This window comes from Ammodytes marinus (assembly GCF_949987685.1).
Source record: "Ammodytes marinus genome assembly, chromosome: 10".
In the NCBI taxonomy this organism is placed as follows: Eukaryota; Metazoa; Chordata; class Actinopteri; order Uranoscopiformes; family Ammodytidae; genus Ammodytes; species Ammodytes marinus.
In genome coordinates, this window is record NC_137214.1 from 13,649,065 (window position 1) to 13,675,887 (window position 26,823).

At 40.9% G+C, this 26,823-nt stretch overlaps 2 protein-coding genes across 2 annotated transcripts; one reads left to right on the forward strand and one right to left on the reverse strand.

Annotated features, from left to right (window-relative positions):
- Positions 1-959: 959 nt before the first annotated feature.
- slc24a6a (solute carrier family 24 member 6a) lies at positions 960-11,937 on the forward strand (the record flags this gene model as incomplete). Its single annotated transcript, XM_080036048.1, has 17 exons — positions 960-1,050; positions 1,341-1,439; positions 2,886-2,962; positions 3,071-3,145; positions 3,812-3,896; positions 4,894-4,997; positions 5,150-5,224; positions 5,589-5,614; positions 5,759-5,812; positions 5,896-6,032; positions 6,341-6,510; positions 7,694-7,937; positions 8,778-8,944; positions 9,295-9,409; positions 10,315-10,427; positions 11,444-11,509; positions 11,827-11,937. The coding sequence occupies 17 exons, from the start codon at positions 960-962 to the stop codon at positions 11,935-11,937; spliced, it is 1,809 nt and encodes a 602-aa protein (XP_079892174.1).
- Positions 11,938-15,249: 3,312 nt separating this feature from the next.
- Positions 15,250-25,328, reverse strand: dpf2l (D4, zinc and double PHD fingers family 2, like). Its single transcript, XM_080035970.1, has 11 exons — positions 25,271-25,328; positions 23,855-24,015; positions 23,545-23,652; positions 23,114-23,307; positions 20,621-20,713; positions 19,951-20,035; positions 19,343-19,477; positions 18,593-18,724; positions 17,679-17,791; positions 17,171-17,252; positions 15,250-16,947 (listed from the first exon to the last, which is right to left on the reverse strand). The coding sequence occupies exons 1-11, from the start codon at positions 25,300-25,302 to the stop codon at positions 16,862-16,864; spliced, it is 1,221 nt and encodes a 406-aa protein (XP_079892096.1). The 5' UTR covers positions 25,303-25,328; the 3' UTR covers positions 15,250-16,861.
- Between the last annotated feature and the right edge of the window lie 1,495 nt (positions 25,329-26,823).

The following is a 26,823-nucleotide window of genomic DNA, read 5'->3' on the forward strand; positions in this document are numbered from 1 at the left end:
TTATACATACAGTATGTAGATTGAACACGTTTTTGTTTGTAGTAATTGTTTATCCTGAAGGACAAAAGTGTTAGCCTGGCACCGCCCACCTACTTGAGCTCAATTTTCATTTCACTTCAGTAGTCTTCTGTACAAATTAGATTAAGTACGATGGTCTGGTAGGACCAGGCTACAAAAGTGGATTTCGTTAATAAAATGCGAAATTTTGTCATTTTATCTGAACTGTTCATCTTTGCAAAGAAAGAGCATTTTAGAGTGTGTCCCCAATTAATAAGGTGGGAACAGTTACAACCAATGTCATTCAATGTGCATTTGGCCATGTGAGTATTTTGTTAAGATGCACTTGAATAAATGAAACCTACCCTTAAACAAAGAGATGAGTTCTTAGTGATTTTAGATAAACAGTAAACTGTTAATCTCCAAACTGCCCTCACCCTACCTTTATTATGCTGTGTTTCCATGCCTCCCAGTTGCCCTCCCCGCCCCTTCGAAAGCGCTCTCTGGTGGTCTTATGACTCTAGGAAAACACCTCCGCCCAGGCGGAAGATAATAAACAGGAGGTGGTGGGAGGGTCAGATTTAGGGCAGCTGGGATGTGAGGAAGGTCTGAATGAAGGCGTGCGCCTGTTTCTCTAATTGTGCTTGCTCGCTGATGATTCGTTGGGTTCGCGTGTCTGCTGGAGTTCGAGCCGGTGGATGTGGATGCTGCGTTGGTGTTGACTGACGCTGATGCTGGTGACAGGCCGACCCTATTATAACCTACATCATTCTGTGTCGTGTACGTGGATGGAACCCAGAGCTAAGGTGGCTGAAAGACATTAAATCCGAGAAAAGAAAAAGCGAAAGGCCAAGTTCGATCCAGCCTGTGAGGAGGGGACCGCCGGACTGGATCGTGAACGGAGGAGTGTCTGCGGGCGGTGACGGCATGTTCTGAGCGAGAAACCGGCGAGTGACGGCGGGATGAAGGCGCCGAGGAGACGCTGCTCCTTATGCGTCTGTGCAGTCGGTCTGCTTGCAGCCGCCTGGATGTTTCACTTCAACGATGTTACAGGTGCTTCTATAGGGAAAATACTCTTACACTGTCACTATTTCCTCTCCGTTAAACTCATGCGCTAAACGTCTCGTCTCTAACCGCGTGCATATGTAATCGTCTTAATGTTAAATTGCTAATAATAATAATGTAGACTTATGATCCAATTAATAACGCTTGATTAGGCTACAACATCAAAAGAGTATTTAAGCAAGACAAACACAAAAGTAGTGTGTGACTGTGTGTGTATAGCCTATACAGTAGCCTATTTAAATATTTATAAGTATGATTTTGTTAATCCCTTTGCTTAGGCTCCCATGGACCCACTTTTGATCGTGACATCTCCTTGTCCAAGAGAGAGCTCATCCAGCAAACAGAAGATAACAACCAGACTGACATCTCTAAATCTGGTGAGATATTCACTAACAGTGGACAAATGATCACTTGTAAACATTATGAGTTGGACAGAAGATCTTATTAAATTTGTTGTCTTGTCATGTTGTTATGGAAGTCACTGTGATTATCTTACACATAAGAGAGAGAGTGTGTGTGTGTGTGTGTGTGTGTGTGGGTGGTGATGTGAGAGAGTGCAGTTCCATCTCTATTAAACTGAGATGTGCATCGATAGCTCCACCTTATCCTTCATGTCTCCAAACTCTGCACATCAAGATGTTTAAACACAGTTAGGCCTTTGAGGGGACCTGGTTGCTAGGAAACTGAATGCTGAGTTCGTGGTTGGTTTGCTGTGCGCATCTGGAGCTGTTCAAAGTGCCTGCCCCGGTCGTAATGACCTGCTGATTAGTGGCCTCTCGCTGCATGCGTGTGCTTGGATCTATTTGATAGGTTTGGTTTGAAAGACTGCAAGAGAAATGGTGACAGCACCTTCTGATCTGACGCAAGATGAAGATCACAGAGATAACATTGAGCTAGGAAAAAAAAAACGTAGGCTACTGCCTCGAGGGAATGCAGGGAAGAGTAACATCAAAAGCCTCCCAAGATATATTTCTTCCAATTATCATGTTGCAGTTTCCAGAGCATCATCTTATTCCTGATACAGTGTTTGATCGCAGCCCAGACAGAATCATGTGACTTCAAAACTACATCTCTTTCTCCATTCCTACACGTAATGCACAATAGTGCCTCTGTGCAACATTTACCCACGTTTGTCACACTTGTTTTACTTGTTTGTGACCTTCATCTTCACGTTATATATCCTGACCTCCAATTAAATCCTTGTGGGAAAAATCACTCGGGGAAGCAGCTTTCCAGATTATTGTTGCACGCTGCCTCATAATAAAAGCTTTTTTATAATTATGTTGTTTCAGTGAGTGTGGTGGCATTTGTTTGAAATGATGTGCAAGAAAGTGCAGACTACGAAAAAAAAAAACAGTCCCTTACGGTTGAAAAGAAGGTGATTGTTTGTGACGCATCAGCCAAATTACCAGTAGATGCCTCAGGAGGTTGACTTTATAATGAATCACTTGGTTTTTGGACATAGATATGTGTCTGTAGTTGGCAGAGGAGAAACCATTTCAATTACACTGTGCCTGAACTGGTTGAGTCATATGACTGTGGCACCGCTTTGTCTTGGGCCCTCGTTGCTATGGGATACATCTGACTGGACACACATCCAACAAAGTCACACAGACATGCACAAACACACCACACGTACTTCTCACAGGTGCATGTGAAGGGCAGGGCAGAGCTGCAAATAATGATTATTTAAAGGCCAATGCAGTTTCATTAAATTGCTTGTTTTGTCTGACCAACAATCCAAAACCCAAAGAAATTCGGTTTCCAATCAGTCCCTTCACTTTATAAATCATAAGCTTACTCTCTGTCCATCTCATCTCCAGCTGTTGGTGATTTTCCTGAAGATGTCTTTTCTCTGGAGCAGAGGAGACATGGAGCGGTACTGCTTCACGTTTTCTGTGTGAGTGATCGGCTCTGCCTCAAATTTGAAAGAAGCTTCTTTTTGTTGAACTCACAGACAGAGGCATGTGATGTATGTGACAGATCATGTGTCTCCTGTGTTCCACAGGCTATCTACATGTTTCATGCCTTGGCCATCGTGTGTGATGTTTACTTTGTGCCATCACTGGAAAAAGTATCAGAGGTACGAACTAAAGCCACATCTAATTTGCGAATGAATGCACATTTGGTCACCTATTATGCAAAATGTACATTTTCATGGTTTTTAAACATTAATATGGGTCTCCGGTGTGACTAGAAACTTCCAAAGTATGGGAGTTTCTGAAAACCTGTGTTCAAGGACCCCATTATGTTTTATTTTGTTGTTTTTTTATTTATTTAAATTGTTAACATTAAAAAAAGTTTGTAGGATGTTGTAAATGTAAAAAATAACTCTCAGAGTAATATGTGATCCTACAATAAAGTATTAAAAAAAATAACCCCCGTTATGATGTCATAAGGAGAGAAGCCACACACCTCCCCATTACCAACCAAACGTAGCACTACCTCCACCTGTGATAAGCACAACCCCCAAATACCCCCGAATCTAACCATGTAGGATGGTTAGAAATACCCGGATGTCTACTACATCCGGCCAAGATTTTTAGTGTTAAAAACACCATCCTATTTTGGCGATTCTGAACCATAATCCAGTGCGAACCTGAAGTGACAGAAGTATGTGGCTGCATTGTGCTTTTGGTAATCAGACTTTTAAGTAGGATTAATCCATTGATTTGGGATTTGTAGATCATAAGAAACAAATGTATCACCTGCTTATATCTGTTGAAACTCATCTTCCTCTGTCCTCTAGAACCTTCAGCTCAGTGAGGATGTTGCCGGGGCAACATTCATGGCAGCCGGAAGCTCCGCCCCTGAGCTCTTTGTCTCTTTGATTGGTCAGTATGGCGCTTGTGTAATAATCAATGAATCCACTAATGGGTTAGCCCGATGATGGCTCCATCTTTATGAGTACTGAGAAGTTCAAGTGTATGTAGACAGAAGCACTGATTGGCCACGTTCGACAAATAGGCTTTCATTTTGCTTAATGGTTTCTCGGCTGACCAGCAAATTACTTTTGCGTCCCTGATGTACCCCTCATATTTTGATTTTTTTGGGTTATTTTTTGTGGATTTAGATGAGGAATACAATTTGAGTTTAAAAGGGCTTGTTTTTCATAGTATTCAGAAACTGTGGCCCAGATTTAAATCAGAAAGAAACCATCGAACAATTGTTTTAGAAATGTGAGAGGTTTGGGGCGCCCTTAGCTCAGTTGGTAGGGCGTCCCCCCCATGGGCCTCGGCCAGCAGCGGACCCGGGTTCGATTCCAGCCCACGGTCGTTCTCTGCATGTCACTCCCCTCTCTGCCCCATTTCAACTCTGTCTCTACACTATCAATAAAGCATAAAAATATATTTAAAAAATAAAAATAAATGTGAGAGGTTTGAACACCATCAGATCAAAACATTTTCAAGGTTTGATGTACCGTGCCTATATAATAGATTTCTGCCATTAGTCTATAAGACATAGTGTTGTTTATTAAAATGGCTCTCTAACAGATGCATCACATCTCTTCATGCCTCTGAGATCATTTATTGTATCTTCAAAAGAAAAGGAGGCTTGCTTTAATAAGTATTGAAGTAAATTGGGGCAATATTGCAGTTAATATTCCATAGCCAGTAGCATAAGATAAACGACTTCTGCCAAACCTCCTGTTGTTATGAACTGAAGAGGTAATATTGCTGTTCAGAGGAGAGGGAGACTAAATCTCTTTATGCTTTCCTGAAGATACAATCCATCATTTCCTACAGGTTGTCACTTTCAATTCAATTTTGCAGACGGTTTTTGTATTCCTTTGGTTTTTGTATTCCTTTTTCCTTCTCTGTGTTTTTTAAGGGGTGTTTATCACAAAGGGAGACGTAGGCGTGGGAACTATCGTGGGATCAGCTGTCTTTAACATTCTGGTTATTATCGGCATCTGTGGCATCTTCTCTAGACAGGTACACACTGAAAGAAGGACTAACATCACCTTTTTGGGAACTGGACAAATGATAAAATACAAACTCATAAAACTTTCCAGCCCAGACAATGGTCAAATTATTACATCTTGCACCATTTTAACTAATAATAATAGGTGTCTTTCTCTCTCCAGACAATCACTCTGAGCTGGTGGCCTTTGTTTCGTGATGCTTCCTTTTACATCCTGTCCATATTGGTGCTTATTCTGGTGAGAAATCATCAAAATAAAATAACAAAAGAGAGCGTACACACTGGGCTCTTTTACCTGTGTGGCAGGGAATTCATTTAGTATTGGCTGAATCATTGGAACTAGCAGCTCGATAAACTGTTGCTGTCCGGTGCTGGATTTTTTTTAGGGCAGATTGAATTCATTATCCTATAAGTCAGTTAACATAAACACACAACAAAAATACATTTTCATTAGGTTCCCTAAATGTGTTTGTTTGCAAAGAATTGTAAGATTTTTCAGTTTTCTCTGTCGAAATTTTTTTTTACAGACAATTTTTACATGCATGTAATAAGCACATTTTTGAGATGTAATTTAAGTGTTTTTCATTTTATTTTATTTGCAGGTCATTTATGATGAAAAAGTCATGTGGTAAGAGTGTAATGAGACTTGTTTTTTTCACGTCACAATTCCGTTATACCGTAATTGATTGGCTATCAGATCTGGATAGCGGACTGTTTTAGTGATGAATAAAGTATTAAAGAATCTGTGTTGGTGTTTGCGTGTGCGTTGCAGGTGGGAGACCATTATCCTGATGTCTATGTATGGAATCTACATAATCATCATGACGTGAGTCTCTTTCCCTGTCCCTTTGGTATTGAGCCAGTGCACACTCTAAACCAACTAAAGGCACAATATCTTCTCCTGTGTAGGTTCAACAGTTCTCTGTACGGCCTGGTAGAGAGACACTGCAGCAGGGCCGGCCAGCCGTGTCTGAGCGGTCTGCGCCGGCCCACCGCCGTCGGGAGTGTCGGAGACTGTGACAACGACATGGTGCCCCTAAAACCAGGTGCAGGAGCTCGTAGTGTTTGTACGTGTGTATGTGTTCATCCAAAATCTCTTTAAAAAGTTTGCTCAGTGTGTGTGCAGCGTTCATCAAACCTAGTGACACAGTTAAGGCTGCTATTTAAACCCATTTCTGTTCCCCTGTGGACTTCCAACAAACTGAAATAGAACTAAAGCACTTTGAAGGACATATTTTTCAATTCTCTTCATCACTCTTATCAATCTGTCCTCTTTGTCTGGTTAAGCTGTCCTCTCTTTTACACTTTTAACCCCTCCTAACCACCCATCCATTTCCCCACACTTTCTCCCCAGATTCATGTGTGGTGGCCGGCCAGGATTCCGGGGTGGTGATGGTTGATGAGATGCTGAACCTGCACCCCCACCAGCTCTCCTTCTCAGAGGCAAGCCTCCGCCTTCTCATCACCCCCCATTTCCCCCCCTTCACCCGCCTGCGCATGGCAACACGCATGGTCATCAACGAGGTATAACTGCACCCGCTTGCACCCTTCACTTACACGCCAAGTCCCCCCTGGTTTTTCCAGCTTAGTCGGAGGGTAAATAAACCTCCTACGAGGATCTTTTAAATGTTTATGAAGCAGTGTAATTTTTCCTCTGAAGATCATAAATGATCTGTAATGGCAAATGAGACCATCAGCAAATACAACACTTTTTTTATATAGTTGTTGTTAGTGCCTTTGCTCAGGTACGATCTCCCGGGAACTTAGTTTGACAAAACAATTTACAGCAGGCAGACCGGAACATCCTGTTTCCCAAACAGTACTAAATCAAAATGTACTTTAATTTACCATTGTTATATTATGCATGTGATGCTGGCACGCGTTGATCAAAGATATTTTGACAGCAGGCGCAGGTGTAAAACACTACTGCTTTTGTCCATAAGGGCCGGTAGAATCAACAAAATTAGTTTACAATTCATATTTCGTTTGTGGTTTTTTTCTCTCATTATCTCTTTTCTTTCAAGTGCAATTCTCCGTTCTTCTGTCCATTTCTTAGCTCGGTCAAATGAAGTCCTACATATATCCTGCCTGGAACATTTCTATCCATACACCTGATACTCCTTCACTGACTGTGCACACAGTGGAAAGTTTTCTTTTTGTGTCACAGAGAAATTCAGCAAATGTGAACTTCAGAAGAATACCTTTAACTTGACCTACCTCATATGTTAATGGAAATTGATAGGTTGATGAATTATCAATAGTGAAATATTTCTCATAGTGCTGTTTTTGACATAAGGTTTGCAGGGAGACCGTCATATCAAACAGCGCCATCTGATAAGCCCAGAAAGAAACACACACGCACACGGTCTGTTGCCTAATGCATATTATCATCCCAGACACAAAAGCAAAAAGACGAGAACTCAATCTCCAAATCTGCTTCCCCCCTCCCTCGGCCATTCTGCCTGTGCGCTTGCCATTTCCAGTGCCAAATTCAAATGTGATTGCCAATGCTGCCCCCTGCTCTGTGCCATTTTTACAAATCCCCTGGTGAATGTGAATGTGCCTGGCTACCTGCCCTGCTCTCTCCCCCCCACCCCCGCCCCCTTGCCAGCTCTTATACAGTTTGCTACAGTCAGATGAGGTCATTTCCATAGGTTTGCTGCATTGTTTCTCATGTCATGTCATTTCAACCTGCTTCCCCCCACAGAGACAGAGGCTGATCCGGGCCCGGGTTGGCCCAGAGGAGGAGATCGGAGCTTCAGCTGAGGATTTGGGTTTGGGTGCTAATGGTACACTGGGCGAGGTAGAGAGGCAGGAGGGGGAGAGCGCTAAAGAGACAAGGGGAGAGGTTAGCGAGGGAGCACAGCCTAAAGTGGAAGAGGAAGAGGAAGATGAAGAGCAGGAGGAAGGAGAGGAGGACAACACACCTTTCAAACCCTTTGTCCTGCCAGGTGAGTGCTGAATGAAAGCAGACAGAGGGGGGTTTAGTATAGGACATTGTCATGCCTGCATTTTTATTCTATTAGTTGATTTAAATCTCTGAGACCATGTTCAGGCCAAGTGGCACAGGTAGTACATATTCTCTGCCTGCGGACAGAACTGGAGAGCTTCTTGGAACTCCTATTTTAAAACTAAAACTGTCCCCTTTGGTAGGGGGGCATGAACACATCCAGTGAACATCAAGGAAAAAATCCAATGCACTCTTCTTTAGAGAACATTTGAAAACTGCCTTTATTAAAATTGGCATACCTACAACTAGAAAAAGAGTAAAAGTAGATTTAAGTCTGAGAACAGGACATCATGTCTTTAGTTAACCTGTAGAATTGTTGGCAGCAGCCAATAACTGTTTAGGTAAGTCACTGATGCTACCGCAGCAAAGATAACTGCTTCCTTTTTGCTGTTCTAAATCAGGGGTGTAGTGTTGCCAGAGCGAACCGGACCGGTGACCATCTTTCCCCAAGTGAGGAAAATGGAATATATGCAGTTTTTTAAAATCCTATTGAAATACATACGGTTTAGTGAGCGCTTCAAGATCCGATCATCATTAAAGTGTATATCATACAAGGAAGATGATAAAAACAAACGCAATGGTCAGTTAACACTTATAAAAATAGCACTAAATGCATGTATTGCTAATGGAGATTTAAAATGGAGGATTCAAAGACTCACAGACACAGACAAATAGGCCGTGCGACATGAATCATTTAGAAGTTAGGATGAATCTGTAATGATCCTGTGCTGTGTGTGTGTGTGTGTGTGTGTGTGTGTGTGTGTGTGTGAATCCCACTCAGATGGTTGGTGTGTGCGTCTGAAGTGGCTGTTCTCTTGGCCCGTGAGCCTCCTGCTTCACTACAGCATCCCGGACTGCAGCCTGCCGCGCTGGGAGCGCTGGTTCCTGCTCACATTCCTGTCCTCTACACTCTGGATAGCAGTCTTCTCCTACCTCATGGTCTGGATGGTACGAAAACACACTAATGCACCAACACATCTCCACACACACACACACGCACACACACACACACACACACACACACACACACACACACACACACACACACACACAAAAATGTATGTTTACAGGTGCATCTAATAAAACCAATCCAAAAAAGGATTTATAATACAGAAAGGTATGTTTATTCTAGATTCATTTCATGTCATGAATAGAGAATATATGAGAATTTCACTTTCTGAATTAGATTACCGAAAAAAATGAACTTTTCGTTGATATTATAATATTTTGAGATGCACCTGTGTGTTTATATATATTAACAGTATAACAAAGCCTCTCTCCTCTGTGTGTCTGTATAGGTGACCATAATAGGCCACACACTTGGAATTCCCGAAGTCACTATGGGCATCACTTTTCTGGCAGCCGGCACCAGTGTCCCTGACTGTATGGCCAGCCTCATCGTTGCCCGACGAGGTGAGTGTGTGGTGTTTGAAAGCTGTGTGCGGTGTTTGAGAATCCTGTTTTTTTACAAAACAATTCTAATGCCTCAAACACACTGGACACGGAGGCCCGACGATTTGCCCCAAAGCGCCTGGAGGCGCAGGCAGTTTCACTTCGGTGCCCCTCTTAACAGATCTGTCCGGGCACACCAGACGAGCCGCGCAGCGTCGAGAGGCCCGGCGCTCCTCGCGCGTGCAGCATGGATCGTTTCGGCATCTGCTCTATTTTTTCCGCAAGCGAATCGGACAGAAACCACATTTAAAACCCCATTAAACTGGAGAAACAAACACATTATTAAGGTTTGTATGTGTTCATTGAAGCAGGGAAAGAGCAGGGGCTCTCCTCCAACTTCCACTGGGAGACGGTGGGAAAATATCACTGATTGAAAAATATCCCAACTAGGTGCCACGGGTAGGTCGCTCCTGGTGTGGTCAAACAAATGATTTTCGGCTTGCGCAGCTCGGCACTTTGAGGCTTTTTCTGCGGCCAGTGTGTTTGAGGCGTAACTCCTAGTACGCTTAGCAGCTTTTTCTGGAGCTTTCAACCGTATGTCCCAGACTCCATCAGAGTCATCACCTCTGGAAAAAGCTGATCATTGGAGTTAAGATAAGACTGTATTTTCATAGCACAGTTTTCTAGATATTATTATTATAAGATATTATAACATACAAAAACTCAAGCTGTTTCTCAAGAGTTTTTGTATAATTTGAGCACCTTTGCCTACATTTTGTCACATGAATTCTGTTTTTTGTGTGTGTGTGTGTGTGTGTGTGTGTGTGTGTGTGTGTGTGTGTGTGTGTGTGTGTGTGTGTGTGTGTGTGTGTGTGTGTGTGTGTGTGTGTGTGTGTGTGTGTGTGTGTGTGTGTTAAATGTTGCAGGGATGGGCGACATGGCTGTGTCCAACTCCATTGGCAGTAATATCTTTGATGTGTTGCTTGGCCTGGGCTTCCCCTGGGCGCTGAGGACTCTCATAGTCAGCTATGGATCAGTGGTAAAACGGCCTAATACCTTACACAGAAGACTTTTTTTTTTAAAGATTATTTTTCGGCATTTTCAAGCTTTATTAAATAGTACTGAGTTGAAATTGGGAGACAGAGAGAGAGAGGGGGGATAACCTGCAGTAAAGGTCCACGGGGTCAGATTCGAACCAGCAACCACTGCAACGAGGTCTCAGCCAATATGGTGCACGCTCTATCCTCTACGCCACCGGAGTGCCCACACAGACGACTTTACCAGTGATCCCAAAACATATCGGTATCCCGTTGGCCCAAACACAGGTGCACATGTTCAGGGTTTGGAACTTTTCTGGCGAAAAAACTATCAAACAATCTTTGCCTTCAGCCATGGTGACAGGTTTAGGCTTTAGGAATGACTGTAAAGATACACCTTCCACTTTCAAAAAGGCAATTCAAAATAAAACAGGAAATCCTTATAAGACTGAACTTAAGTAAGCTAGACAGCTTTTTATTCATTTCTGATCAAACACGTTTAGCATTTTGTGTTATTTAACACGATTGAAGATAATATCTTATATCATCCCATTACTAATGAAGGCCATAAATCTGTTTATCAACTGCAATTTCCCTGTTTTCCACAATATGTTTATTGTTTTATTATTTTTTTTCACAAAACACACAAGGACACAAACCATGATAAAAAAAATATATAATTCAGTCATGAGAGCCATGTGTGGTTCCCAGATTTGCAATTTCCCTGGTTAGATTTCGGCTGGCCATGTGACCATCTGCTCATCTGCTTATGTTTAATAAATGCAGAGAATTCACCAAAAATACTTCTAAAGGGTTTTCTGAAAAATAAATCATGATGCTGATATTATAAAGCATTGCAAAGAACAAATTAAGACATATCTTTGTGTTAAAGTATACTTGATTTTAGTCAGTGGCAAAAAGAAAGTTAGGTTAACTGAATTTTAACTACTTAACCTTTTAAGACATTTAATTTATCCTGTATGGAACATGTTCATCCTTTGTCATGTCTTGTTTCTAGGTGACGATCAACAGCAAAGGCCTGGTGTACTCCGTGATCCTGCTGTTGGCCTCGGTCACACTCACTGTGAGTAGATCTCCAGTCTCCACCGCATCTCACCACCGTTCCAAAAATGCAGTTAATTAAGCACATTATTTATTAGATTGTGACGAGAGTAAACAACAAAAACTCCAACATCAGCTGCACGTTTTATCGTCACTGATGATTTCCATCTTGTACTTTTCCTGTCAGGACCTGGCAGCCATCGACTCTGTTTTCACATTCGGGAAATGATTAGATTAGATTTAGAAGCGGCGCTGCAAGAAATCAAGCTCTCTCTCTTTCTCTTTCTCTCTCTTTCTCTTTCTCTCTCTCTCTCTCTCTTTCTATCCATCCCTCCTCAGGTCCTGTGTGTCCATCTGAACTGCTGGAGGTTGGACCGCAGGCTGGGTGTCTGTCTCATTCTTCTCTACGCCATCTTCCTCCTCTGCTCCATCGGCTTCCAGAGGCTGTAGAGGACACACATACACACCTACAGTCAAGTGCGAAAGTTTGTGAACCCCTTGAACATTTTGGAATTTTATTTATTGTAACCATCATTAATTCATTTTTATCAATACCAGTATTTTTTATATGAAATAACAGATGTTTGTTTATCAATTCAACATTTTTCTTTTCCAGAAATCAATTGTTAAAACAGATAAAACAAATTATTTGACGAATGTTGTATGTGCAAAAGTTTGTGAACCCTGAGCTGCATTGCTTAAATGGAGCAGGTAAACACAATCAGATGGGCCAAATTGAGTCATGAAATGGACCAATGTAGTGAGAGATCTTTAGGGAAGAAATTGGGCGGCACTAGATACAACAGAGATAAAACCAGGTCAGTTTAGGCTCACCAAAGTGAACCCATACAGGTCAGACATGCTAAAAGGGGAAACAATCTCAGAGGATCTCAGGAATAGAGTTGTGATGCTGCACATTTGTCTGGGGACAGCTATAAATTATTTTAAAAAAAGTTTGAGCTCCATCGGTCCACCGTGAGGCAAATCATCTACAAATGAAGAGCTTTAAGAGTGACTGAACATCTGCCTAGAAGTGGACTTCCTTCAAAAATATCCACAAGCGCCACAAGATAAGTGATTTTTCAGTTAAAAGCCAACCCAAACATTACATCTGGTGATTTGCAGACCTCTCTTGCAGCATCTGGGACAGATGTGCATGGTTCCACAATAAGAAGAAAACTCAGTCAACATGGCTTTCATGGGATGGTTGCTGAAGAAGCCTCTGCTCTCAAAAAAGAACAAAACTGCTTGTCACAACTTTGCCAGAGAGCACCTGGAGATACCTGAAGTCTTATTCTGTGGACAGATTAGTCAAAAATTGAACTGTTTGGTCATAACCAAAACCGCCATGTTTGGGCAAAAACGCAATTCTGCCTACCACCTAGAGAACCTTCTCCCAAGTGAATAATGGTGGTTTCAAATTGTCTACAAATCTCCAGGTGTAATGTTTGGGTTGGCTTTTACCTGAAAAATCACTTTTCTTGTGGCGCTTGAGGATATTTTTGAAGGAAGTCCACTTCTAGGCAGATGTTAAGTCACTCTTAAAGCTCTCCATTTGTAGATGATTTGCCTCACGGTGGACCGATTGAGCTCAAATTTTTTTTTATGAATTTATAACTGTCCCCAGACAAATGTGTAACATCAAAACTCTATTCCTGAGATCCTCTGAGATTTGTTTCCCTTTTAGCATGTCTGACCTGTATGGGTTCACTTTGGTGAGCCTAAACTGACCTGGTTTTATCTCTGTTTTATCTAGTGCCGCCCAATTTCTTTCCTAAAGATCTCTCATTACATTGGTCTATTTCATCAACCAATTTGGCCAACCTGATTGTGTTTACCTTGCTCGATTTAAGCAATGCAGCTCAGGGTTCACAAACTTTTGCACATACAACATTCGTCAAATAATTTGTTTTATCTGTTTTAACAATTGATTTCTGGAAAATAAAAATGTTGAATTGATAAACAAACATCTGTTATTTCATATAAAAAATACTGGTATTGATAAAAATGAATTAATAATGGTTAAAATAAATAAAATTCCAAAAGGCTCAAGGGGTTCACAAACTTTCGCACTTGACTGTATATACACGCACACACTTCCCACGCACTGTTACACAAAAGGACGCACAAGCTGGTGGTCCTACTCATTTTACACCTTCACTGCTTTACACCTTCATAAATCAAATGTAGGGAGAGGTGAATTGTCATTTCATTTCCCGTTGGCTGTACGTGTCTGAGCAGCGTCACTGCCTGAGAGCTGCATTGTTTACCTTTGATAAACCAGTATTTTACATAGTTTTGTACCAAGCACCTCCAGCCCAGATTTTGTGGATTCAAACCCAGTTGATAGTGCACTATGTCTCACAACAAAGTATTGAATTTGTATGCTTAAAACCAAGAATATTGTATGAGGAACCCCAAAGTGTGTTAGTTTACCTATTATCGTTATATGTAACGACTGCCACAAGTAACCTCAATGACCAGAAGATTATACATGTACATTTATATAATTGCTTCTCTTTGATGTGACGTTTGGTGTCAGGTCACATCACGCCTTTGTGTCTGTGGTTGTAAACAGCATAGCATGGCTGAGCATCACGCTCCAAATAATTGCACTAAGCCACTGTTGTCTTGGGCCTTGTACATAGTGTAGGCCCACCTCTTTCCTAAAATGCTTCCCCGCACTGAAAGTGGGTGCTTTTTGTGCTGGAAAAAACTGTCTGTGTTACGAGAGTCCTTAAGTGTGTGTTGAGTGGAATAAAAAATTTTTTTTGATCCGTGAGGTTTCTTAAGCTCATTCAATTGGTCAGGGAGGATTCATAACCCTGATTTTTGATCTTGAACATTCGTCCCTTAAAAAGCTTTATTTTTTTTCAGCTCTGGTATTATCCGTCACAAAGCTACATTGATATTGAAAATTGTAAAAGGGGCAATAAATAAAACGGAAGAGGGCTATATAGTTGAACATGAGTTACACAGGAATAAGGAGCATGAATAACCTTTGAATGAGATACATACAGACCACTATCTTAAGAGTCACATGGAGCTGAGAGGACATTACCTGCAGCACTCCAGCACCAGGGACAGCTCCACAGCATTTTAAAAGGAGATAAAATTGTGTAATTACATTTTTATAATTAGTTGAGGGTAACCTGGAACAAGTGAGTCAAGCACAAAGCAGCAGCTGTTGTACCTTCACCTGAATCTATATTGTCCTTTATAAAGCTGTGGTAGCAGTGGTGGAAGAAATACTATGATATTTTACCAAAGTAAAAGTTGCATAACCAGTGTAAAAATACTGCATTCCAAATTTTAGTGGAGTAAAAGTGGTCTTCACAGGGACTGCAAAGTAACTTATCAACTATGTAGTGGAGTAAAAAGTATGTTTGCATGTGAAAGGTGGGGAGGAAGTAGCATGAAATGGAATCCCTCAGCGGCGACATTATACAGTTTTCCATTTTGTGCAGGACATTCTACAACACTTGTATTAATGGACAGAAGCCAAAGTGTCTTTACAAAGCAGTCTCAAAGTCAAACTTTAAAGATGACAAATAGTTTTTTATTGATGTACATACTTGCTACTCTGCTGGATTATTTAACCACTGTCCATCATTTTTACAGCAGTAAGCCCCAGTATCGTTCTGCCTTTTTGTCACTTTTGATACTTTAAACCCCTTTTACATTTTCTGGTAGAGTGGACGGACACAAACCGAACCACCAGCAATACCGATGTATTTAAAGCAAATAACAAGGGGGACAGAATTGAAAGTGATTTTTTATTTCAGTCAGGCTAAAACGGTTTTGATACCAAAGAAATGAAAAAATAAAAATAGTACAACAAAGTACATCATTTTACAAATACTCATAATGGAGGTCTGACATCAGAATAATCAAATAAATTCAAACATGTCACAGTCATAACAAAAATAGAAAAAGTCAATACAGTACATAGAATGCATTAGGAGCTATATAGTTTGTTTTAAGTGTTTGCTATACCATAGACTTTACAAAATTCTACTAGAAAAAACTCCCAGTACCAATGGAATCAGGTAATATAAAATGTAAAAAAAAGAAAAGAAATAAAAACAATAGAACAAAAAGAAAGAAAAAAACACTTGTGATGTGAGTGTGCATTCATACAGGTGCAATCTGCATGCAAATCTGCCTTGGTGTGCCCAAATGATAAAAGCAGCTACAGTTTGTAAATGATTGTGTGTGTCATTGGTCTGACAACAGCCGTATGAAAATGAGTTGTGGATAATGTCACAACTGAACCTTTTTTTTAAAACGCTAGCACAATTCATCTCGGAGAAAAGCGATGCACCTTTTATGATTACTAGTTTTATCGAATGGGACTTAGAGCAGTTGGTTTCCCGTTAATAACAGTATTATCCGACTCATCAGGTTTTCTAAAAATAAGAGTGTTAGCTCTGTCTGATGGAGAAATAATGTTGAAAGTCTGGCATTATACTACATTTTTCATCTCATGACCTGAACTAAGGTTGTGCTCCGCTGTAAAGTGTCTGGTTGAAGGAACAGAATCAGCAAAGTTGGTGTTGGTGCAATCCTAAAGTCGTAAGGCCAAAGATTTGTGCTGATAGCTTAACGAGTCAAAGCCAAAGTTTTCTGAAGGCAAAGAAAATTAAGACTTTGTTTTACCGTCTTTGTCCAACTGATTTAAAGTGAAACCAAGATGGTTTGTGTGATTATATAGCTCTATGGGTCGTAATTGTGTGTATTTCATACAATGGTGGACCTTGGCACAGACCGGCATCCCTTCAGGGAAACCTATTTAAAAGATAAAACGATCCAATTGGACAAAAGTACAGACAAATGCCACTACAAAAAGTCCACTAGTAACCAGAACAATAACAATAGTAATAATAATAATACTCCTTGACGTATATGTGGTGTTTTTTTTTCTTTCTCTCGCATTAAGAGAGTAAAAATAGATAATTTGGCAGAAAAGAAACTGTGTTGTCTCGACAGTCCGCGCCGTGCCTTTGAGTGTGAGCGGGTGCAGATAATTAGCTGTGATGCTAATCCTTTTTGCTCCTGGGAGTTCCCATGGAGACAGCAGTTACTACATGCTCTCTTTTTCTGTATCTAGAGTGTCACAGATCGGGAGAGAGTGTGTCTTATATATACGCACAATATGTATGTGTTTGACAGCAAGCCTCTGGGGGGCTTCTCAGGCAGGTTGGTAGTGATAGTTTGATCCTGCCCCCACTCACCCTATAGATATTAAGACTTGTTAAGCTGATCTGGGATCTGGCTCAGCTACCTCTGGACAGAGCCTGGAGCTCCGGACCGAGAGGATGGTCTGACCTTTCCATCGTGGAGGGGCGGGGGGGCGGGACCTACTGCTATGATGTCACTCAGGGCCGGAGCCCTGGTTCTGCGTGTATATGGAGGCTTTGTCCTTCAGCAGAACCAGGCACAGGTGGCAGCTCCAGCTCCCTGTAAAGCACATGAACACAGTGAGACAATCATTCATCATCTGCTGGTCAGTGTTTGTTTGCATTACAACTCCTCTTAAATTCACCATAAACACCTTTAAAATAAGGATAAATGTTACACTGAGACATGTGCACCCACCCCATAAACCCAGTAAAAGTGACGATTACCAGAAACAGACCCCCTTCACGTGTCTTTTGAGTCTGCAGTAAAGTGTTCAACTTACCCTCTGGTGGTTCGGTCATTGGGGGACTTAGACAGTACATGTGGTAGCCTCGGTCACAGTCATCGCAGAACAGCAGCTGGTCCTGCAAAAACACACACACATCATGCTCAATCAGACAATCAGACCAGCAGAGAAAGTGAAACAGCTCCTACTAAATACATCAGGTTTAATAACACAGCAGGCCTCAAATCTGTACTTGGCGGGTCAACCTAAGGAAATCCGATACAAAATGGGAAAATGAGAAATTGTCTTTTAGGATTAATAATCGGGTAGAGTGATAAACCTTAGTCTCAAATGAAAGAGATACATTTGTCACATTAAAAGCCCTTAAATCCCCCTCGAGGAACTGAATAGGAGTGGAAGAGCGTTGTTTAACACAATAATATCACCTTAAAAACTAAATGGTCTTGTGGACAAAATGTATCCGTTAAAGAAGGAGCCAGTGTTTCCTTCGTGTAAACTAAACACAATGGACAAATGTTTGTAAAGTATCATAAAAAGGGCTCACGTCATTCTCTGAGGTGCCGCAAACGTTGCAGCACTTGCACTCGATGCACTGCCAGCGATAGGTCTTAACTGCAGCCATCATCACTGGTGTGAACTGCAGGCATGTTGGGTGGCCTGCAGGAAGGAGGGGACGTACAATTCATGTGACTTGATTTAGCACATGTGGCTAACTAACTACGAATAAGCACATAATTAACTAACTACATCATCCCAGTCTCCTGAAATCTCATTCCACCCTGAAGAACTAACGCTGTGTTCCAAATAACTGGGAAGCCATGATTTTCAGACCTCCTACTAGTTAAATAAGACTGGACCCTGTTTAAAGTTTGAGTTCCTACTTATGAACTTCACGGAGAATCAGTTGTCACATCAACACTTTGAGGTTGGAAATCAGATATTACAATTGGACAATTTTCTGCATTCGACTTGTCTGGGACGCAGCATGGCTAAGCAGGTGGAGCCTTGACTAGTAATGGCAGGGTTGGTGGTTCGATCCCTGCCTCCTGCCACATGTCGAAGTGTCCCTGGGCCAGACACTAAACCCCAAGTTGCTCCCAATGGCTGCCACATTGGTGTATGAATGTGTATGAATAGCTTAGTGATAGGCAAACCGAAGTTAGATCAGCCTTAGAATATCTGATGGGCAGCAGCCTCTGCCATCAGTAGATGAATGTGTGTGAATGGGTGAATGCAATAGAAGTGTAAACTGCTTTGAGTGGTCAAGTCTGACTAGAGAGTCCATTATATCAGACATGGCGGCTGCTAAAACTGATGTTCACCAAAAAGAAATGACGAGGCTAGTTTTTGTCTACTTCCGATCCTTCGTTGCAATGGTAAATCTAGCTCTATTATCATTGTAATCTGCATACATGTAAACAGCCAATGAGTAATGAAAGAGACATGACAAGTTCATACCTGAGCGTCCACAGTCTGAGCAGGACACCAGCTCTTCTGATTGGCCAGTCTTCTGGTTCATGGTGGAATCTCCCAGGCAGAAGTCACAGTAGTCGTTGGGCAGTGCCAGCCCGTTGGGACCCTTCTTAGTTGCTGAGTGGGAGAATGAGTGAAGAAAGCATTGAGTGCCCATTCAAAGTTTCCCTTTAAACTTCATTATCAAGCAAAATTGGTCAAATATATAAATAATTATTTTCCAGATGAACATATTGAAAATGTAGAGGCGCTGTTTATCTACCGTAATTATAGTATAATTGATTTTACAAATCAAAGACTTTAAATGTTGAAGTTTAGTTTTACAAACCTGTTCATGCCACAAGACCAGCCACCAACACCTTTCTATCTCAGCAACTGGCTTTTGATGATTGAAACATGATCCACACTAATGGATGCGTGAAAACTGACAAAACGCACTTGTTGAATGGATTTGCTAACACGAGCCGCGTGCAAAAAAAGAAAACAATGTGATGGATATGTTGGAAAAAAAAAAGATGATGAATGTGCTTAACAAAAAAAAATGCCAGGAATCCCAACTGTGCAAACACGTTTCAGTCGGGGACATTGGGTCTAATGCAACATTTGGAATTCAAAAACATCACGGAAATAAAATTAAAAAAAATTAAAAATGAGAGAGAGACATTGCACAAACACAAACATTGGCATGCAACCAACCCTCCTTCCCCTCTCTCTCTCATCTAGAGAGTGACTCACTCTTCTGTTCCTCAGGCTGGCGAGGAGTGGGTGGTGCCTCGATCTCTTCGCGGTCCTCGCCCTCCTCCTCGGCCAGGTGAGAGTGTGTATAGTGGTAGCTCAGGCCGGGACGGTTCTTGTAGCGCTTCCCGCAGACTGACACACACACACACACACACACACACACACACACACACAGTGATACAAAAAGTGTTATAGGCTTATTCCAACTACCGTCCAAAAAGGCCCAAGGTGGAAGGCACAACCGGCTTTATTTTTTAGCTTGTTTTCACATGGTTAATTTTGAGGCGCTAGCTAGCAAAGAACTAATTCAGGGGAGGTTAGCGTTTGCACAGTGAACTGTGGCCAGCAAGAGGTTTTAGAGAAGACACAGAGCAGCGTCTCAGGGAGGGAAAAAAAGACTAAATCTTTTAACAAAGACAAAAAGAAAAGATGCATTCAGACGGACAACTTTTTCAATTTCTGTCAAAATTATGTTCCAGATTAGAATCATAATAATAATTATAATAATCATAAACTTTAAGATCACCCCATGCATTGCAGAAGGGAAAAGCAAAAGCGTATCTTGCTGACGTGCATGACACACAGGGAAGGAAGCTTCTACTCACTGTCGCAGGCGTATGGCTTGTCCCTCTCCTCCAGCGCAGCAGCTGCAGCCTCCTGTTTTTTCTTGCCATTCTTGTCACTGCGACCCTACAAAACCATATTACCACATTAGACAGACAATACCACTGAAATTTCAAGTAACTTTTTTTTATTTTATTTTATTAACGATTTAACAACAAAACAAAGAACAATATACAAAAACAGAAAAGGCTTTGATGAAGTCATCGATTAAACCAGGGCAAATAGTATACTAAAATGAGAAGAGAAAAAATTGTTAGGTAGGTAAAAATTCAGATTTATACAGAATCTTTAATGACTTCACAACACAATTTTCAGGCAGTTGCATACAAGGTGAAATGATGAATCCCGGCTTTGAGAATTAAAACTATTGTAAATATAGCAAAGTAACTGTGATTATAACTGCCTGCCACTCTTGTTGGGTTGACAACCAACTCAACCGTTATCAGTTTAGCACGTGTTTTGTTTTAGAACAAAACGGTGAAATGAAACTTCTCTGTACCACATGTGGTGAAACTGACCACAAATCTGTCAGACCTTTTCAACCAAACTTAGCCATGATGAATGTTGAACACTGATTCCACTGTGGTGTCATTGCCCAAACTGATCCTCTGGGATATGATAGGGAACCAAGCAAAATGGCACAGGACTCACCTTGGACTTGCTCTTGCCTCGTCTCTTGGGGGTCTCGTCCTCAAAATCATCGTCATCAAGATCGTCCAAGTAGTCGTCGTGGTCCAGGACTCTCTGCAGTGAGAGGGTATGGATTAGGTTACACTGTATTAGAGGGTATGGATTAGGTTACACTGTATTAGAGGGTATGGATTAGGTTACACTGTATTAGAGGGTATGGATTAGGTTACACTGTATTAGAGGGTATGGATTAGGTTACACTGTATTAGAGGGTATGGATTAGGTCACACTGTATTAGAGGGTATGGATTAGGTTACACTGTATTAGAGGGTATGGATTAGGTCACACTGTACAGTATTAGAGGGTATGGATTAGGTCACACTGTATTAGAGGGTATGGATTAGAGCACACTGTATTAGAGGGTATGGATTAGAGCACACTGTATTAGAGTGTATGGATTAGGTTACACTGTATTAGAGGGTATGGATTAGGTCACACTGTATTAGAGGATATGGATTAGGTCACACTGTATTAGAGGGTATGGATTAGGTCACACTGTACAGTATTAGAGGGTATGGATTAGAGCACACTGTATTAGAGGGTATGGATTAGGTTACACTGTATTAGAGGGTATGGATTAGGTTACACTGTATTAGAGGGTATGGATTAGGTCACACTGTATTAGAGGATATGGATTAGGTCACACTGTATTAGAGGGTATGGATTAGGTCACACTGTATTAGAGGGTATGGATTAGGTCACACTGTACAGTATTAGAGGGTATGGATTAGGTCACACTGTATTAGAGGGTATGGATTAGGTCACACTGTATTAGAGGATATGGATTAGGTCACACTGCATTAGACTGTATTAGAGGGTATGGATTAGGTCACACTGTACAGTATTAGAGGGTATGGATTAGGTCACACTGTATTAGAGGGTATGGATTAGAGCACACTGTATTAGAGGGTATGGATTAGAGCACACTGTATTAGAGGGTATGGATTAGGTTACACTGTATTAGAGGGTATGGATTAGGTCACACTGTATTAGAGGATATGGATTAGGTCACACTGTATTAGAGGGTATGGATTAGGTTACACTGTACAGTATTAGAGGGTATGGATTAGAGCACACTGTATTAGAGGGTATGGATTAGGTTACACTGTATTAGAGGGTATGGATTAGGTCACACTGCATTAGAGGATATGGATTAGGTCACACTGTATTAGAGAGTATGGATTAGGTCACACTGTACAGTATTAGAGGGTATGGATTAGGTCACACTGTACAGTATTAGAGGATATGGATTAGGTCACACTGTATTAGAGGATATGGATTAGGTCACACTGTATTAGAGGGTATGGATTATGTCACACTGTATTAGAGGGTATGGATTAGGTCACACTGTATTAGAGGGTATGGATTAGGTCACACTGTATTAGAGGATATGGATTAGGTCACACTGTATTAGAGGATATGGATTAGGTCACACTGTATTAGAGGATATGGATTAGGTTACACTGTATTAGAGGGTATGGATTAGGTCACACTGTATTAGAGGGTATGGATTAGGTTACACTGTATTAGAGGGTATGGATTAGGTCACACTGTATTAGAGGATATGGATTAGGTCACACTGTATTAGAGGGTATGGATTAGGTCACACTGTATTAAACGTTTAAACTTTTGCTTATTTTTGTAAAAATCTACAAAAATATTTACTAACGATAAATATTGTAAGAATTTAAATTTCATTGAGAAATGAAAATAAAAAATGTATAAAGTTTGACAATGGTGGCGATGGTTAACATCTGTGGTAATTCATTATTGCTAATCATCTTTTGTTGTCAGTGAAGCTTGTTTGAAAACATTAAGGCGGTATGCCAGGGATATGTGGTTTGGCTCTGTGGCTGTGTTGACAATCCAGAGATTTGAGCAGACTTGTGAATGAGGAGTGAGAGAGGATGGTGATTCAACAGTTACTTCATTTTTAAAATAGGCTGAAATCGAATGAACACATCTTATTGAAAAGGCCAACGCACAGCCAAGTGACACAAGAACATGTTAGTCGTGGCTTAAGTTTCTAAACAGAACAGAAAAGACTGGGAGAAGATTTCTCTCCATGGGAACAACAAACTATGACAGACTTGAAGAGATTAAGTAAATTCAAAAGGAAATGGTCTGAGGAATGAATAAGAATAAATGAAAAAAATTAGGCAACTAAAGGGCAAAGAATAAACTTACAAAAATGTTTACCTTAATCTGAACTATTGTCCTTCTTTATCCTTGGCTTTATGTCACTACATAAAGATAGACCTGTGTGTTTAAACTAAATCATTTTAGAGTGACTGAGGAATTGTAGTAACCCATCTAATGTTATTGCTGGATAGGATTATCGTGTAAAGCCTCTATATGAATTCGGTATGTCATTAGTTGTACTGCGATGCTCAATACTTTAGTTTGCGCAAGGAGAGAAAAAAAAAAGAAAGTGCAGCCAGCTTTAAGGCAGACCTTGCGCACACGGCCAGAGGACGTGTGAGTGGCGGCTGAAGTGGCAGGAGGCTCCACGGTGGCTGAATCATCCTCTGGGCCACGGGGGTCCGACACTCCACTCCTCCTATCCAGGGGCTCCCCCTTCAGCAGGGCCTCCAGGCTGCTGCCGTCCGCCGGCCCTAAAGCATCACGCTTCAGACCCAAATCCAAATCTGCTGCACACACGGAACGTTACAGTAATGCATGCGATTGACACAGAAACACACAGACACACATAGCCAAATGAATAAAGAGAACAGGGCATCCTTCTTATGGTAAATAGCTTTTTACTGAATACATCTAAAAACTTTCACTTATTAAGTTCTATCACCAAGATTGAAACCAACAGCTTGACTGTTTTTGTGATGGGAGACAAGTGGTTTCATTAGAGGCACTCCTATAGACCCTACCTGTTTTGAGAGGGGGGAAGGCCAGGCGGGGGTCCTCGGGGGGGTGGGAGCGCCGTTTCTTCCTCCAGCGCCGGGCTGGGTAGGTGTACAGCTGCCCCGGAGCTACACCTGATCAGACACGGAACAGTAGAAATAGAAATACATGAACCAGTAGGTGAAGCAAACCTTGGCCTTTTTTGTGTGAGGATAGGGGTGTTTTTAATTAAAGTTAGTAGAATATTTGCAAAAAGGTAAAAGGATTTTACTGTATCATTATGATATACAGTAACTGAAATTGAAGTCAATTACTGACAATACTGAAGTACATTACCTGCACTCCGGTGTCTCTTCTCCATCCAGATGTAACAGTTGGACTGGGCTACACCCGTCTGAGAGTCCAGGAAAGGCATGAGGATGCTGCGCTCGGCACACAAGCGAGCGTTGTAGTTATGACACTGCTCCATGGCATCTCTGTAATACTGCTCTCCCAGGCTGAAATGTGGACACAGACAGGTCAAATTAACACAGGTTAAAATGGAATGCTAATAATCCCTACTGGACCCATTTGTGATCCTCTCTCTCTGCAACTGCTTTGTAATTTATTGACATGTCTTGAGATGTTGATTACAATACAGCAACCATCTTTATTGTATCTAACCAAGAAGAAAAATCACCACCTGAATAAACCTCAGAAATACAGGGTTTACTCTCGACTTCACTCTCCAACCAATTTTAACAACTGGTACAGTTTAAGGCTAGTAAAATTCAAGACTTTTTGAAACTTTATTTTAATCCCACACAGAATTATAATTATTTTTCGGTTCATTTAAAGTCATCTGAACTGTAAAAAATGCAGTATCATTATTTTTAGGGGGCATTCAAAATACAGGAACTGAAAAGCCAAAAATTATTATTATTATTATTATTATAAGATGTGTCACTTTAATATTGGATTTTGCCAAACATGCTGATCGATGCCAGATGCATTTGTAAATTATATTTTTTTAACGTGCTAATAATGAGTTTTTGAATTGCAGCGTCAAAAAATGGTTGATAAAATCCTACGTCACATGCTTTATCATATTGAAAACTCGAGAAAGATCGATTCATGACATTTTAATAACGATTGAGGCCTTATTTTTGTATGAAATGATTAAATAACTTTTGAAGGATCAACAGGAACCCCTGTATTTGTCGCATTGTTCAACCACACTGCTCATATACTGTTGCTCTTGTCTGCACGATCTCTGCTTTAACTTATAGGAATCGATCCAAAAAACGAGCCTAACTTCCATTACGAAGCCCAACAGCGACGGTATCGACAGAGGGATGTCAGAACAAAAGGTTTGATTGTTAGCAAAGCCTCTCCTCACAACAAAGCACCCGCCAATATGACAGTTTACTGGGAAATTAACCCTCTTCTTCATCTCCGAGGCTTTCTAGCAACAGCTTGGGTGTATTACGTGTAAAACCGCCTTCAACACCGACCTGAGTGGCTAAGTTTGGGGATAAGAAGTGGTTGAAACACAGCTCCACAATGGGTTCATTTATTTTTGCCCAAAGCTAACAAGCTAACCTTAGCTCAGAGGATAACGTTATTCTCTTGGGACAGATATTGTACTCAAGGTAGAGGACACGGCGATTACAGCTTCCCGCACTCTGCAGCAACACGATAAATAGTCACTTATACATTCTCCTCTGCGTGGGTGTTCGTTTTATTCTTACAGTAAATAAAGGTAAAACTTACACTTTCACAACACTGTCGACGGCCGCCGCCATGTTTGCTTATTGCGGTTGTGTGGAACGACACAGCGCATGCGCACGCACGTCGGTGACCGTTACTGGCGTTCAGGGTATAAACATGCCGTGCGCAGGTTAAAAAGTGACGTAATCCTGGCGCACAAACATGAGCATGTCTTTTAAACTGGTCTTTACAAGTGGGCTCTGTAGTTTGGTCTGGCTTTGCGAGACTACAGGTGGGCTAAATGGCTGGGCAGGAAGTTTCTCGCTAACACCAAAGTGCCCTCTAATTAATCAACTCATCGATGCACAAAAGAATAAGGTGTGTAGCCTATATCAAAGGAATAATGGTAAAATAGGCTTTTTAACCTATGGTTTTAACTCATAATAGCATGTTAATTAATTATTCTAAGATTGTTGTTCTTTTGTAACAAATTGTAACAAACTTGGAAATTGGCTTGACAATTCTTTAAAAAGATAAACTATTACACGTTTTTGCCGATGTGGTGCCAAAAAGTGCAGTTACTTTGCAGTTAATTTACTGCCCAGTTAAAGCCAATGTGACAGGTGTTTTTATCGGGATATAGCCTACAAATAAAATAACTTTGTCTATGTCCGTGGTAATAGCAAAGATAGGCCTATGTATTTTTACAACTTTAACGTTTATTGCAACCAAATAGGCTCATCACAATCGGCTATGTAGGCTACTGTGTGGGACCGATTAAAGCCCAACCAGTCCCTTTTACAGCCTGAAATAACTTTTTCATTTGACTGTACCACACGCCTGTTCATTTTCTAGTTGATGAATCAACTGGTAATTTCTGCCCAGCAGCAGAACGGATAATGTGTTTCCACCAGGCTTACAGGAAAGAAGAGGAAGTTTTGTAAATTATCCAGCCGGAGCTGGTTTTATACATTATAATTATACAGAGCGGGTTTTGAGGTTTTGAGCTATACTACAGACTATGCTTTTGAGGCGGTGTTTTTAATGATGTGTCAAAGGGGCAGTTATCTAGCTGAGCTTGTCAACACGATGTAGACCTACCAACATCATGGAGCTATATATAGCCTAAATAAATAACTTCAGTGTTCAAAGTGTTGCACTGTCATTTCTAGGTCTAGAAAGGCTTTTGCAGTTAATTAAACTATAAAATAACACTAATTAGCCTATGTTCAATGTATATTAATAGTAGCCTATAGGTCAGTCGTGAAACTGACTGTATTTAAGCACAAACGTTTTGGTATTTTTATAGACTACTTTTGTCCTCCTCCACATTTGTCTGACACTTTTACTTAGGCCTACTTTATACGTTACTACTTTAATAACTTAACTTTAACTAACTTAATATCCACTAGTATTTATAATCTTTATTCATGTGGAATAATTAATCTAGACAATAATTAAACTGTACTGTTATTCATTTATTTGTTCATTCATTCATTTGCTGTATTATAGATAGAAGTACCCCGTGGTGTAGTGATAAGATCAGCCCTTAACATTCAAGAGACAAACAGACAAACAGAAAGTAGAGGAAGGCAGTCCTTATGCACTGGTTTACA

Excerpts from the sequence above, each read along its gene's own strand:
- dpf2l (XM_080035970.1), bottom strand. The coding sequence starts at position 25,302 with ATGGCGGCGGCCGTCGACAGTGTTGTGAAAGT. Across the intron at positions 24,016-25,270 it reads GTCGACAGTGTTGTGAAAGT|CCTGGGAGAGCAGTATTACA; the intron begins GTAAGTTTTACC and ends TCCACATTTCAG. Across the intron at positions 18,725-19,342 it reads CCAGCCTGAGGAACAGAAGA|CAACTAAGAAGGGTCCCAAC; the intron begins GTGAGTCACTCT and ends TCTCCCACTCAG.